Here is a 15,833-nt window from a genome sequence, read left to right on the forward strand (position 1 = left end):
CGGACAGACTAGCTCGTATCTACATAAAAGAAATCGTGCGATTGCATGGAGTCCCAGTGACGATTACGTCTGATCGTGACCCGAAGTTCACTTCAAAATTTTGGATTAGTCTATAGCGCGAGCTTGGAACACGATTGAACTTTAGCACGGCGTTTCACCCGCAGTCCGATGGGAAATCCGAAAGGACGATACAAACTCTCGAGGATATGCTAAGAGCCGTGGTGCTCGACCGAGGCGGAAGTTGGGAGACCGCACTACCGCTGATTGAATTTGCTTACAACAACAGCTTTCAAGCAACGATCAGCATGGCGCCGTATGAAGCATTATAAGGAAGAAAGTGTAGATCACCGCTCTACTGGGATGAAGTTGGCGAACAAAGGGTACTCGGACCCGATGCAGTCGAGGAGATGATTGAAATTGTTCGACGAATTCGTGTGAGAATGAAGGAAGCCCAGGACAGACAAAAGTCATACGCTGACGTCCCACGGACCGACTTACAATTTCAAGTCGGTGATAAAGTTTTTTCTCAAGGTATCCCCGTCGAAAGGGATAACACATTTTGGTGTTAAAGGAAAGTTGAAACCGCGTTTTATCGGACCTTATGAAATTCTCGAAGGAGTAGGACGCGTAGCCTATCGATTAGCACTACCGCCAAACCTTGGGAACGTACACAACGTCTTTCATGTGTCGTAGTTGCGAAAGTACGTGTTCGACCCGAAACACGTGATTCACTACGAGGAAGTTGCCTTGAATCCGGATTTGAGTTACGAGGAGCGACCTCATATGATCTTGGACCGTAAAGTTCAAATCTTGAGGAACAAATCTATAGCCAGTGTAAAAGTACTTTGGAGAAACCACGAATACGAGGAAGCCACGTGGGAGCTCGAGGATAAGATGATGGAACTGTACCCGAAACTTTTCCCATGAAGGTACCAAATATCGGGACGAAATTTCTTTTAAGAGTGGTAGGATGTAACATCCCACTTTTTCGAATCCTAATTTTTGAGATGTGAAAATTTTGCATTTAATGCTTTTAATGCTATGAAATATGTGGATGAAATTATGAGTAATTTATTGCATGATTCCTTGTGACCTAATTGCGGTTTGGAGTTAAATTGGAGTTAAATAGTCAAACTTGTTGATTTTATGACGTGGCTATTGAATAGTCAATATGGTGGAATATATGACGTGGCTGTGGAATGGTCAAAGTCGTTGAAAGTGTGACGTGGCGGTAAAATTTGAATGGTGGATTTTGTGATGTGATTATGCGAATATTTTGATGCGGGTTAAATAGTATTGTGGTGAATTATTTTCTTAAGGGATGAGTGAGAATTTAATAGGAGCATTATTTAATTAATTGGAATTTTAGACCCCTCCTATTTATTTGAAAGGAATTCTAATTTTCTTGGATTTAATTATTGTTTGGGATAATTATTTAAATTAAATCCAAAGTCCGATTATTTCTTATTTCTCCATGAAAATTTCGATCCCTATATTTATCTAAGGAGATTTTCGAAAATCTCTTATTATGGGAGAAGGGATATTTTTATTATATTATTTGATCCATTGTTTATTCTCTTCCATAAATAAATTCAAATATCCTAACAAATCTTACCATATCTAGGAAGATCTTGTCATATCCTATTTAAATTAGGATTTTAATTTGAATCCTTGTTAGAGATTCAAAAATCACGCCTATTTCATAATGATTGGGGAGTTTATTATTTTATCCTACTCCGTGAAATATTCAAATTAAACCATGGGCTAAATAAATAGCCTAAAAATTCGAATTCCCTATTTTCCTCTTCAAATTTTCGCCAACTACAACTACCATATCTCCTCAAATCTTTTATTTATTTAATTGTTGGATTAAATCTTGCACTCTATAAATATAAGAGTGAGAACCTAACCCTAGCACACCAAAATCACGCCCCCACTCCCAAAATCACGTCTCTCTCTTTCTCCCCACTCTCTCAAAATTTTCTTCTACTTTCTCCAATATTTCTTCATCTTTTGGAGAAGAATTGAAGTTGAAATTCAAGAATCTTTGAAGAATCAAGGCTACTACTTTGTTTCTACCGTTCATTCTATCGAAAAAGGTATTTTTATTTTGATCTTTTCTTCATCTACCGATTAATCGGTGTTCTTGAGTCCACATGCATTTAGATTGAGTGAAGGGGAAATTAATTGATGAATTTGGGATGCATGGGTGTGTGTGTGTGTGTATGAAACCGTGTGTGTGTGTGTGCATGCCTCGGTATGTGTGTTGTGCGTGTGCGTGCGTTGTGTGAAAAACACTCATGCGTGATACGATTTGATGACAAATCTGGAGTGGTTGTGCGAATAAAAGCGATATGATAATCGTACTTTAATTTTGAATGGTGATATTAAAACTAATCGATGGGAAAAAGGGAAAACGTGGGACCATGCATGATTTTGATCAATGATTGAGACTTACTTGTAATATATAAATTAAAGGTGATACCTCGCGCTCACGGAGTGATAGCAAGAAGAAGAACATACTTGTGATCTAGGAATCGAGGTGGGCTTTATTCTTAAACTCTCTCTTATGTTGCAAATTTATGAAAGTGGAGCGATAAGGGTGGATTAAACTGTTATGCCATGCCTATGATTATTTTGGATATTGTGTGTGTTTGATGCCTAGTTTGCGAGTGCGCTCCATTAGGCTATAGGGCTATATAAACGAATTCGGGTCTGAGTAGGGCCGCAAACCCTATCAGGCTAGTGTACACGGGAGATCGGGAGCCGTCCTTGCTAGTCGGCCGGTCTCGTGGGCGAAAGTGTGGCCACACTTCGTCGCACCATGATATTGTTGATTGATGAGAAAATGGGAGGTATTGTTTGACTGGCCAGTCCATGAAATATTTTGTGATACTCGATGTTATTCTTTCAATAAATGCTAAACCTCGAGTTCACTATGGTAAGGGTGGCATAACTATTAAAACGTTTTGGCATGAGTCCACTGAGTATGTTTAAAATACTCAGCCCTGCATGTGTTTTCCCTATGTGCAGGTTGAGCAGTGACGAGCGGGTGGCGGTGTTGAGCTAATAAATTGAATAATGATATGATCGTTTGAAACATCAAGTGGAGTTGTGTCTTCATACATGTTCTTCACTTTTCTCTTGGTTGCTTCCGCTAAACATGAAACTTAGTATCATCGCTTTTGAACTATTTCATTATTGCTTAGAATATCGAGACATAATGCGTTTTGTTGGATTTACATTAAACCCTTGACCTTTGAGCATAGTTATGATATCTATTCATCTTTTGATTTTCTTGATTAAATCGTTGACTTATTGTTTTGATAGTTCGTTAAATACCTTGGTCAAATCTCATTAAATGAAACCCTAGCCTTTGTCTTTATTGCTTGTAAGTCCGCCTTAGTAGCAGTCCCCGTATTTATTATACCCTAAAATGTCGGGCTGTTACACGTATACATAAAGCGTGAGATCAATTCCATATAATGTGCTCAAGAGATAATATTCATTCTATACCAAATTTGATCTTCTTGAATATTGCATACCATTGTTTTTATCTTCTGGAGCTCTTGAATATTGCATACCATTGTTTTAGTGTGCGGTGTGTGTATAGTGTGTATTTTTTATATAATGTGAATGTCTGTTTAGCACAATGTCTGTATTTTGAATATAGCGTGTAATGGTGTATATTTTGAATTTTTTGTGTATTTATATTTGGTGTGTATTTTGCGCATTATATGTATTATTTGTTTTTTGTGTATAGTGCATGAAGTGTGTGTATTTATAGTGTGTAGTGTATGAGTTTTGGATTAGTGTGTTTTTGTCTTCTTATTTGTAGTGTGTATATGTGTATGTGTACGTGCATGTGTACATGTAGTTTTTGTAATGTGTGTTGTGTATGTGTTTTGTTTTAGTCCGCAATGTGTGTATTGTGTATTTTTTGTATAATGTGTTTAGCACAATGTATGTATTTTAAATATAGTGTGTAATAGTGTATATTTTGAATATAGTGTATTTACTTTTGGTGTAGTGTGTCCATTATATAGTGTGTATTTTTTCTTTGAGTGTGACGTGTTTGTAGTGTGTATAATGTGTATGTGTACGTGCAGGGCATGTATTATTGGTATAGTGTTTGCATTTTATTTGTAGTTTGTGTAATGTGTGTAGTGTATGTGCTTTGTTTTAGTGTGCAGTGCGTGTATTGTGTATTTTTTGTATAATGTGTATAGCACAATGTATGTATTTAAGCTGTAGTGTAATAATGTATATTTAGAATATAGTGTATTTTTATTTGTACAATGTATAAATTGTGAGTATTTTGTGTAGAGTATGAATTGTTTGTATTTTTTCTTTGTGTGTGAAGTATTTGTAGTGTGTGTGATGTGTATGTGTACGTGTATGTGTATGTGTATGTGTATGTGTATGAGCGTAGCATGCACGGCGGCATAACCGGATTCGAAAATTGATTTTGGTGTTGTGTTACACTCACTCCCCCTACTGAACCTTCTTTTTCAACTCGTCAAATCTCATTGCTATGTATGCAATCAACATTACCATCATATTATCACCAACTCTATTTATTCAAATTTTTAGAAATAAGTTAGTATTTATTGCATACCTGTTGCTGAAGGATCCCATTCCCATATGACGTGGGTGATCATAACCAGAAGAGTTCAAGTTATGGTTTTGTTGTTGCTCCATTGCCGCCGCCGTCTCTTTCTCTCTCTCCTTGATCTGCTTATACATATATAAATCAAAATGAAAATGCATAAACTTTCCCTACATACGGCTTCATTTCGTTATTTAGATTTTGGTCAGGGAATGTCGGAATATATAATCAATTCAGCTTTGATGTTTAAATGATTTTAATCTCTAATATCTGTCCCAGAAAAGTATGAACAATTTTCTTTGTTAGAAGTTGAGCTGATCAACAACTCAATTTGGGGAATTACCAAATATAGCCGTTGGAGAAGTGAAGACTCAAAATTGAAGGTGACCGTTGGTTTCAACCGATTTTGGGAGCTGAGCTGGTTTGGCAGTTGAGTTGGTTAGTTCTCTTCTGGAGTGTTTGTAACAGCATTTGAATACCGTGTTGTTTACACATTTTTATTCATTCAATTCAAGAGTGAAAAAATCAAGAGGAGAGTTAGGAATTCTTTCGACTGTGCGTGATAGCTCTCAAAGCAAGTAGACTTTGAGCGGGTTGAGAAGAGTTCTTCTTCTTGTAAATTCAGCTGAGAGATTGAGTGTTTCTTGTAATCCTTGTACTCGTTTAATAAATAAAGCATACACTAGTTCTGCCCGTGGACGTAGGCCTAAGTGCCGAACCACGTAATCGCCTAAGTTCCTTTTGCTTCTCGTTCTTGGTCGAATATCGCTACATAATTCACATTCTTTTTAGTCAATCCCCGAAAAGTATGAACTTTCTAATTTTAGAAACTCTTTCTTCTCTAATAAGGTAGGGACTCATTCTCCACTAACAATACTTTAAAACTTTTTTTTTATATCTTCCTCTTGCCTTTTCAATTATGCATTAAAACTCGTATCAAACCAAATGCGTGTATTTTTTGTATATTGTTTGCATTTTATTTGTAGTGTGTGTATAATGTGTGTAGCGTTTGTATTTTGTTTTAGTGTGCGGTGTGTGTATAGTGTATATTTTTTATATAATGTGCTAATTTGAGCCTTTTCTATGCTACTAAATAAGCACTATGTTTCCGATTCATAAAAGAGTAAAAATAGAGAATTTGAACTCCATGTCTCCATTTCATAAAAGAGTGAAAATAGAGAATTTGAACCCAAAATATCTACCTAATCTATTGACTTAAATGGAACACTTTATCATATTAAATTCTATGTTTGAATTATGAAATGTGCCGATCTGTGTATGATCGATTATATTCAGCCAACATTATGTCTCCACTAGGGCTAGGGAAAAATACCGAAATACCAAAATACCGGCCTTATCGTACCAAAAAATACCAAAAATACCGAATTTTCGGTATACTGTGACTTTCGGTACGGTATGATACCTTACCGAAAGATTCCGGTAAGGTAACGGTATGAATTTTCAAATACCGCGGTATACCGCTGCATACCGAAATTCGGTATATACCGTAAATTAAGGTATATACCGTAAACTAAGGTATATACCACAAAAATACAAACACAATTATATATAAAATATATTTTATATATTTTAAAATTATAAAATCTATTGTGAAATATAAATATAATTATGAATAAATTATATTTAATTTATTTTTAAAATTATAAATATAAATAATATTCTAAAAACTCTAATTTTCTATTTTAATTGATGTTGAAAGTTAGGTATACTGAAAAAGTAAGGTATACTGAACTTCGGTACGATATACCGACAATGAGGTACGGTATCGGTATGGAAATTCGTCACACCGAAAATAAGGTATACCGAAGTTCGGTATACCGAAAACTTTGGTAAGGTAAAGGTATGACTTTTTCGCATACCGTATTTACGGTAAGGTATACGGTATGGTGGTTTCAGTAAGGTATATCGTACCTACCCACCCCTAGTCTCCACGTCTCAAACATTTTCACTCCCACATGCTTTAGGAGTATTTTTTTTTTTCCACATGTTTTAGGAGATTTATTTTTAAAGTTGTACCGAAATTCTACTCCAGTGATTAGCTGCTTATATATAATGACTAAAAATTCCTAACGATATAAATTAAAGTATTATATTAAATGACGGACGTAAAATATAGGAGAAAAGAATTGATTCACTAAGTTTTCGAAATATTGTGTCAATCAAAGCTTGGCACAAGTCTAGAACCATATTCGTTAAAGTTTCTACTGTGAAATATCAGTCACATATTCACCAATGTTGCTAGTTTTCGAGTCAAAAAAATCAAATTATGTCATTAATAAGAAATGTGTAGTGAATGTGAATAATAAGAATCTACCTTTTCTAGCTTAAGTGAGGATTTAAATTTACGATATACTCAATCTCACTCCTTTATATTATTGCTAGTTGAATGGTCACACATAAAAATTATAACTTAAATAAGTAAATTTGTCATATAAGTATGTATGATTTTTGCATTATTAGAGAGTAATGTATTGTGAATACTTGTATTTTATCGAATTACTCCCTCAGATCCTGAATATGAGTCCTATTTAGTTATGGCATGAGTTTTAAAAATGTAAAGAAAATGAGTAGAATAAGTTAGTGGAATATAGGCTCTACTTATATGGGGAGTGTTATATTGCTAACTCAATACTTAATAGCTAACTATAACTAAATAATAGTCATTAGATATTCAAATTAAAGGTCTAGATCATCAACTCCGAAATGTCAATACGATTAACAAAAAACGTCAATAAGGCCATAGGATTAATTCCAAAAAATATCAATAGGGGTATTAATGTCAATTAACTACAAAATTAGTTATAACTAACTTTTAAAAGAAATCTCAAAACTTTAAATTCATAATAACATATATCAAATTAAAGATAATTTTATAAGGATTCCAACGATATCCTACATGCATATGTTCCGACGTCAAAATTTTAAAAAAAATGACGAAAATTTTTAATTTTTTTGTACAACAGAAATGTCAACATACTATATAAAATATGTCAATATAATACATGTAGAATGTCAATATAAGCAATGGGTTAATATTCTTAAAGCATTGTGTTGACATTCTCAAAGCATTGTATTGATATTTTCGAAAGCTATGTTGACATTTTCATCCAAAACCCTAATTTGGAGTTTTTTTTATCTTTTTTGATTCGATTAATAAAAACGAAAATTACACATGGAAAGTTGTAGACCACACGTTTTCTAAAATCCTATGGCCTTAAATTAGTTGTAGTTAGCAATTAAATGATGAGTTAGCAATTGATCACTCTTCCTACTAATATATATTAGTTTTAGGGCAAATTGTCATTAAAGTCATGAACTTTCAAAATAGTTTGGTTTTTTTCGTGAACTTTAAATGGTGCATGAAAAGCCATGAACTTTACTGGACTGTGTGAATTTCCCGTCTGGCCCGACCTGATACATTTCCGACACAAACGTATCCTACGTGGCGCGCCGAAGGCATAACTTGGCATATAACAATTTAGGGTTCAATTCGAACTATGGAATTCATGCTACTTTTATGTTGAATTCGATTTGTGGAATTCGATTTGTATGTTTATGTAGATTTGTATACTCAATTCGATTTGTATGTTTTCATTTGTGCAACTTGGTCAGAGATTGCAAAGATAGAAGAGAAACAATCAGAATTAGTGGAGTTTTGCCAAGTCAAACCTCTGGCGCTCCACTTAGGATAAGTAATTGTGTTGGAAATCTATCGGGTTGGATAGGATGGGAAATTTGCACAGTCCGGTAAAGTTCATGACTTTTCATGCAATATTTAAAATTCACAGGGAAATCCAAACTATTTTGAAAGTTCATGACCTTATAGACAATTTGTTCTTAGTTTTATAACAAATGTGAGTGGAATAAGTTACTGAAATGTGAGGCTTACTTATCATTTATGGTAAAAGTGAAATATAACTCTTATTATGAGACGAATCGAAATAGTAAAACATGACTTATTGTGAGATGGAGAGAGTAAGCGATAAGAATACCATTAAAGCTCGTACAAAAATTTAACTAACTTGTTAGCGTTATATTTTTGCAATTTTGCCTATTGCATGCTATGTGCAGGTAAGTCAGAAATATTATCAGGACAGCTTTATGGAAAATACAAATATAAACAATTTGTTTAAATGTTACTAGGAAATCGATATTAGTTTTATAATTAATTTATAGCATCTAAACTTCACCAAAAAAAAATAATGGAAGTCCAAATCCGAACCCCATTCCAAACCCAAGTGCAAGTCTAGATCAATCTACAGGTTTTATTACACTGTGTAAAAATGATTTACTTGCCGCAAAAAAGTATTTAGCACGTTTTAAAAATACAATCAATGTTCGGGTGCGTGCGCATTTGTAATTTCAAATAAAAGAGTTTCGACAATATCCTACTACTTTTTAAAAAAAAAATAGATTAATTTTATCATTTTCAATTATTCACCAAAGTTTAACCTAGTTCTAAAAATGAACAGTTTAACATACTAGTACATCAATATAAATGTGGACCATGCAATCCATTAACACAACTTGACCATATTTTTCTTCTTATCTTACTTTATTAATTGATATTAAAACTTGTGTCATTTACAATTTTTTTTTTTACATCTTCAAACACTAAACTTAGTTTAAAACAAATTTGCAAATCTAGAAGATAGCATTCTATAAAAAAAAATCAAACACTAAACTTAGTTTAAAACAAATTTTGCAAATTTAGTACTCCCTCCGTTCCGGCTAAAATAACACATTTCTTAGCCGACAGGAGATTATAGGAACTATTAGTTAATATTGGAGAGAGAAAAGGTGGATGGAAGTATTTTAATAAAGAGAGAAAGAAAGATAAATATTTTAATAGGAGTGACAAAAAGTAGTTTGATGTATTAATTGAAGAGAAAAAAATTTCTAAAAAAAAAATATGTCATCTAATTTGAGATAAACTAAAAAGAAAAATGTAGTATTATATTAAGTGGGACAAAGTGGGACAAAGAGAATAGATAACATTCCAAAAAAAAAAAAAGTTAAAATGTGTTAATTATACTCTTTTAATACTCTTTTAATTTTACCATCAACAGAGCAAATTCTCTCTCTCCTCTCTCTCTCTCCATTTCAATTCCCAAATTGACCTGAAAAACCCTCCTTTGCCCTAAGAATTTCGGAGCTATGAATTGTTAGTCCATCACCATCACTCTCCAAACCCCTCTTTCTGGCAGGAAACTTCTCGCTGTTCCAACCTAATTCCAAATCCCCAAATGTGGCAGAGACATTTGGTCGAATACCTTGTCTGCCAGAGATGCTAGGGGCCGTTCAGCTCGGATTGTTAGCCGCCTGCGTTGTTCTGTTTGTTCCCATGGGTATGGCCGGCTGGCACTTGAGCCGCAATAAGATGCTATTCTTCAGCTGCGCCCTCTTCATCACCCTCGCCGTCGGCGTGCATCTCACGCCCTATTTTCCTTCAATTTCCGCTTTCCTTTCCGCATCCGAGGTAATCATTTCCACGCCGGCTATTTTGTATCATGATTCCTGCGTGCTTTTGCTTCATAGAGTTGTGTATAAAGATGTTAGGGAATGTGATGTTGATTCCAATTTTGATGATAACGAAAGTGTCTGTAAGAGGTCGTGGGATTGGATTAGGAATGGTGAGGTTGATGAGTGTGAGTTTCAGAAGCTGAAGAAATCCGATGCATCGGATTTGTTGAACGGATCGTGGGTGGTTGTTGCCGGGGACTCGCAGTCGAGATTGATGGTTGTTTCTTTGTTGGAGTTGATTATGGGATCTGAGGGTGTGGAGAAGGTTAAAGGGGATTTGTTCAAGAGGCACAGTGATTACTCGGTGATGGTGGAGGAGATCGGGATGCGATTGGATTTCGTTTGGGCTCCCTACGTTGCGAATTTAACTCAATTGACGTTGAGGTATAAGGGAAGTAAGGATTTCCCAGACATCTTGATGATGGGGGCGGGCTTGTGGGATATGCTGCACGTGAACAATGTCACAGAGTTTGGTGTATCGCTGCGGGTTTTGAGGGATAATGTGTTGGCTCTTTTGCCAGTTTCTTCAAGTTTGGTTGCTGATGCTGGCGGTGGAGGGGTGAGTGAGCCTAAAGCCTCTCACCTGTTGCATTTGTTTTGGGTTGGGATGCCGACGTTGATAACATCGATGTTGAACACTGCTGAGAAGAAGGAAAGGATGACAACTGCAGTGTACAGTTCTTATGATAACGAGCTTGCTGGAAGTAATCTCTTGCGCCAATCAGGCGGTCCCCTTTTGAAACTCGATATTGGTTTGTTAAGTGAATTTTGTGGCCCTCGCTGTACATCTGATGGAATGCATTATGATGAAGTTGTCTATAATACTGCCCTTCAGATAATGTTGAACGCATTGCTCATTGAATCTAATCAGAAACCCCAGTGATCACATTTTGTTCAAAAGGGATATAAGGTTCTTTAATATTTTTTGTATTCTTGAGGTCCAATATCGCGCGAGCTGCAGTTGTGTTAGTTTCTCGGGAGATTATGTTATTAGCTTTTCCTTCATTGATCAAGTCCTAACATGGTGGAGGCGAATTTTCTTTCGCTTCTTTGTGTGGTAGACAGATTAGTCGGAGAAACTAGTATGCCTCACGTCTGATTTTGATGTGAAGAAATACAGAATATTGTAATAGTTCATAGACACATGCTTTCAACCACCCTATAAAGGTTAGTGAAGTTTTTCTTTCCAATTTTTAGATGTTCTATTTTGGGATATACATCCTGAATTTCCTATGTCATTCAATGTGCTTTATTCCTGCCATGGGATATTTTCATGAGTGCAATTTCATTTCACTTCATCAAATACCTCGAGATTTGCAAAATGGCTTTTAGTTATAATTATAATAGTAGTAATTTCTGAGCCATCTTTGTTCTTGAGTATTTTCAGCAGTAACTTGTATGTTGTGTTGTAAAATACATGTGATTGTTATGTTTGTGAGGAAGATTGTAAATGCAATCGTAAATCCTATATTCCATTTGTAGTTGCAGTCGATATAGTTTGGGTTATGTTTTTGACAGCTAGATTTGTTAATTACTGATATTGATTTGATATTTAGATTAGTAAATCATTGCGTAAGAGATTGTTAATCGGTTTTGTTGAATGTGGGGAAAGATGATATGGTTGAATTGGGGTTAATCTTATGGTCGACTTTCGAGAGGAATCCCACTGTCCTTGACCGATACACTATTTGCATACTCTCGATTGAATGCATAGTTCATTTTATTTTTTATTTTTAGGATTTATGTATTGTCTATCTTTTTTGTTATTCATATTATTCTAATGAGTGTTTTGTTAAATTTCTTAATATATTATGCAAATTTAAGTGAAGCCAATTAAATTCATTGGTCCATAAAATACTAGTACTATAAGATAATATAATTAAATAACACAATTTATTAAATTAAAAAATAAATTCATTTAAATGAAATTGAAAAATAATTGACTATACTCTTCAAATTAAATAATTGGGTCAACTAATTAGAATTAATGAAAAAAAGGTATAGAATTCGTTTAAGAATCTGGCGCCATTTATCTTTTGCATCTCCAGTGGAGAGATATAGTTATATAATTATCATATTTACCTTTTTAATATGAAAGGTATTTGACAAGGTATTATACTTTTTTTCTATTTTGAATAGGTATCTTTACCTCTCCGTCAATGGAATGGTAAAATTTGATAACTATCATATTTGACTTCTTTTCATGAAAAACCTTTCTCTAATGGAGAAGGTATTTGAGAAGGTATTACACTTTATATTTTTAATGCATTTTGTACTATTATTTTATTTTTTAAAAATAATTTACCTTTCTATATATCTTTTCCCTTTAGAATATGTTACTCTTTGAAAATGTATATTTCACTTTTTGAGAAGGTAAATAGATAATATACCACATTTATTTACCTTTCCTAGTTGGAGATGCTCTAATACACGAATTTGCCTCCATTTGCTCCTTCACTTCAATACCCAAATCCTTCTCCATCTTATCTTTTGCTCCAATATACCTTTATCTTATCTTCTCCCCTTACCTCTACTTTCCACGTCCATCTATCTCCAGTAGTCTTTATCTTTTCTGGTTAGCCTCTTGCGCACTTTCATAGTCTTGCATCGCCGTTATCTTCTCCATCAAACTACTTTGGAGGATATGTAGCAAGACCAATCCTTCTTTCTTATGTCTTGTCTGCTCGAATTTTGATATAAAAAATTATTTTATGAATGAGTATTTATAGAGATTTGAATTTCCAATTGCGATAAAATTGAGTAAAAGTGTAACTAACTCTTTTTATTCTTATGATTAGCATTTATTGTAGATAGAAGAGAAGACTAATGTATTTTATTTTACTTTAAAATTATGGAATCATCATTCAACTATTGTCTATTAGACATCTTATTTGTATATTAAATTTATATTCAAAATTATTTTCACTTCCTCTTCCTCTTCCTCTTCCTCTAATTATTTACAAAAATAAATACAAAACTCCCCTTTTCAATATTTACATATTTCTATTTTCATTTTCCAATTTCTTACTACACTCTCTATCCACAATTTAAAGAGTCATTTTGTCATTTTGTTCATTATTTAAAAAATCATTTATTTTTTCTTCACTCTTAGTACGTGGATACCGTATTCCACTAACTTTTTACACTCACAATCCATTATAAAACTAACACTATCTTTAGCCTCCATCTTCTCTGCCTGTTTTCTTTTTCTATTTATTTTGTTCTAAATAATTATATTATTTTTTTAGTAACCATATACTAATAATATTAATTAATTTATGAATAAGTAATCTTATTCCATTTGAGTTAACAACATGTTTTTATATTTGAGTGAACTTCCTCATTAGTACTAACTTTTGAGGTTGTGACATCTCATACCCTTAATTAAACACAACAGTGCTAGATAATCCTAACATTTAGTATAATCACGATGTGATTTTTTGGACTGAAGCATCCTCAGGTCCTAAAAGGATATTTTTGTTCCCGAAATTATATGAAATGACCAAAAAACTGAAATTAATATATATATATATATATATATATATATATAGGGGAGTGATCAATTGCTAACTTTCTTAAGTTGCTAACTTGCTAACTCATCAACGCAGTGTATTAAAAATGTTAGCACGATGACATTAAAATGTCAACATATAATTTTGTTGAACTTCAATATAATATGTTGATATTATGTGTTGACATTTTGATGCCACTGTGTTGACATTTTTAATACACTGTATTGATGAGTTAGCAGAGTTAGCAATTTAAATAGTTAGCAATATAACACACCCCTATATATATATATATATATATATATATATGATCTTGTTAGGATGAGATTTTTAGGCATAATTGAGAAATGAATAATTGAGAAATGAGATGCAATCTCAACCACTAATTCACAAGATTAACTTAATGTCAACAACTATCACATTATGTCAACACGGGGGTATAATTGTCTTTTCAATTAAATTGTACTTGAAATCATTTTCTAAAATCCTCTCTAAAACTCTAGCTGCAAAGTCTTCAAATCTTCAAATCTTCAACATTCAAATCTTCAAATCTTCATCATTCAAATCTTCAACTCTTCAAATCTTCAACATTCAAATCTTCAAATCTTCAAGTCTTCAACATTCAAATCTTCAAATCTTCAACATTCAAATTTTCAACTCTTCAAGTCTTCAACATTCAAATCTTCAAATCTTCAACATTCAAATCTTTAACTCTTAAGTCTTCAAATCTTCAACATTCAAATCTTCAAATCTTCAACATTCAAATCTTCAAATCTTCAACATTCAAATCTTCATATCTCTTCAACATTCAAATCTTCAAATCTTCAACATTCAATAAAATAACACTTATTAAAATGTCAACAACTAAAAAATAACACTTATAATTCACATATCAATACCGAGAATATCGAAGGTCAACAACTCGTATTAAAATGTCAACAACTAACAAATAATACTTATAATTCACATATCAATATCGAGAATATCGAATGTTAACAACTCGTATTAAAATGTCAACAACTAACAAATAACACTTATAATTCACATATCAATACCGAGAATATCGAATGTCAACAACTCGTATTAAAATGTCAACAACTAAAAAATAACACTTATAATTCAAATATCAATAGCGAGAATATCGAATGTCAACAACTCGTATTAAAATGTCAACTAAAAAATAACACTTAAAATTCACATATCAATAGCGCGAATATCGAATGTCAACAACTCGTATTAAAATGTCAACAACTAAAAAATAACACTTACAATTCACATATCAATACCGAGAATATCGAATGTCAACAACTTATAGTTGACATTATATGTGTATAGTTGATATGAATTGTATATATAGTTGACATTATATGTGTGTAGTTGACATGAATTGTATATGTAGTTGACATGATTGTACATATAGTTGACATGAATTGTATATGTAGTTGACATGATTGTACACATAGTTGACATTATATTTGTGTAGTTGACATTATACGTGTGTAGTTTACATGAATTGTATATGTAGTTAGACATACATTATATATGTAGTTGACATGGATTGTACACATAGTTGACATTATATATGTAGTTGACATAGATTATATATGCAGTTGACATTAAAAAAGGAAGATAGCTAAATCTTGAATCTATCTCTTAGCAACTAATTTCTATTTTGAGAATATCACCAAACACATATTCTATTTTAACAGTTAATTTCCTCAGGTGTGGTTGATCTCAGAGATGAACTAGTACGACATCTCAATCCTATTTTAACAGTTAATTTCCTCAAAATCAGTACAAATTATTTTACAGAACTGGTCAAACAAACACATAATAGCCAACACAAACGACTAACAAGGTCACTCATGAAGTCTACAAATAAAATTTGCCAGCCAAAAATGTAAAACTCATTATTCCAAACAAAAAAAACTTTCTAGAAATGGCAACAAAGCTCTTCTGAAAGTCTGAATCCCAAAAGAATATAACAAAAGGATACCAAAAGAAACAATACAAATACATCAAGAATTTTGCCAATTCTTCTCCTAATGAATCGAACAGAAGCAATTTTATCCGGTGAAAGCAAATCAACTATTGCAACCATTGATTTCAGCTGAAGCAAACTCAGAAGCAATCAAATCAGAAGCAACCCCCAATTCTCTAGCTGAAGACAC

General features: G+C 33.1%; 1 protein-coding gene across 2 annotated transcripts; it reads left to right on the plus strand.

Annotated features, from left to right (window-relative positions):
* Window positions 1-9,686: 9,686 nt before the first annotated feature.
* Window positions 9,687-11,421, plus strand: LOC125209951 (protein ALTERED XYLOGLUCAN 9). Of its 2 annotated transcripts, XM_048109526.1 has the most exons (2): window positions 9,687-10,109; window positions 10,290-11,421. In XM_048109526.1, the coding sequence occupies exons 1-2, from the start codon at window positions 9,918-9,920 to the stop codon at window positions 11,034-11,036; spliced, it is 939 nt and encodes a 312-aa protein (XP_047965483.1). In that variant the 5' UTR covers window positions 9,687-9,917; the 3' UTR covers window positions 11,037-11,421. The 2 variants fall into 2 exon arrangements, with proteins under 2 accessions (XP_047965483.1, XP_047965482.1); XM_048109525.1 differs by having other exon boundaries at window positions 9,687-11,421.
* Window positions 11,422-15,833: the final 4,412 nt, after the last annotated feature.

The sequence above is a fragment of the Salvia hispanica genome, chromosome 3, assembly GCF_023119035.1.
Source record: "Salvia hispanica cultivar TCC Black 2014 chromosome 3, UniMelb_Shisp_WGS_1.0, whole genome shotgun sequence".
Taxonomy (NCBI): Eukaryota; Viridiplantae; Streptophyta; class Magnoliopsida; order Lamiales; family Lamiaceae; genus Salvia; species Salvia hispanica.

Bases quoted from the DNA above. Each gene is read 5' to 3' on its own strand.
- LOC125209951 (XM_048109525.1), top strand. From the start codon at position 9,918: ATGCTAGGGGCCGTTCAGCTCGGATTGTTAGCCGCCTGCGTTGTTCTG.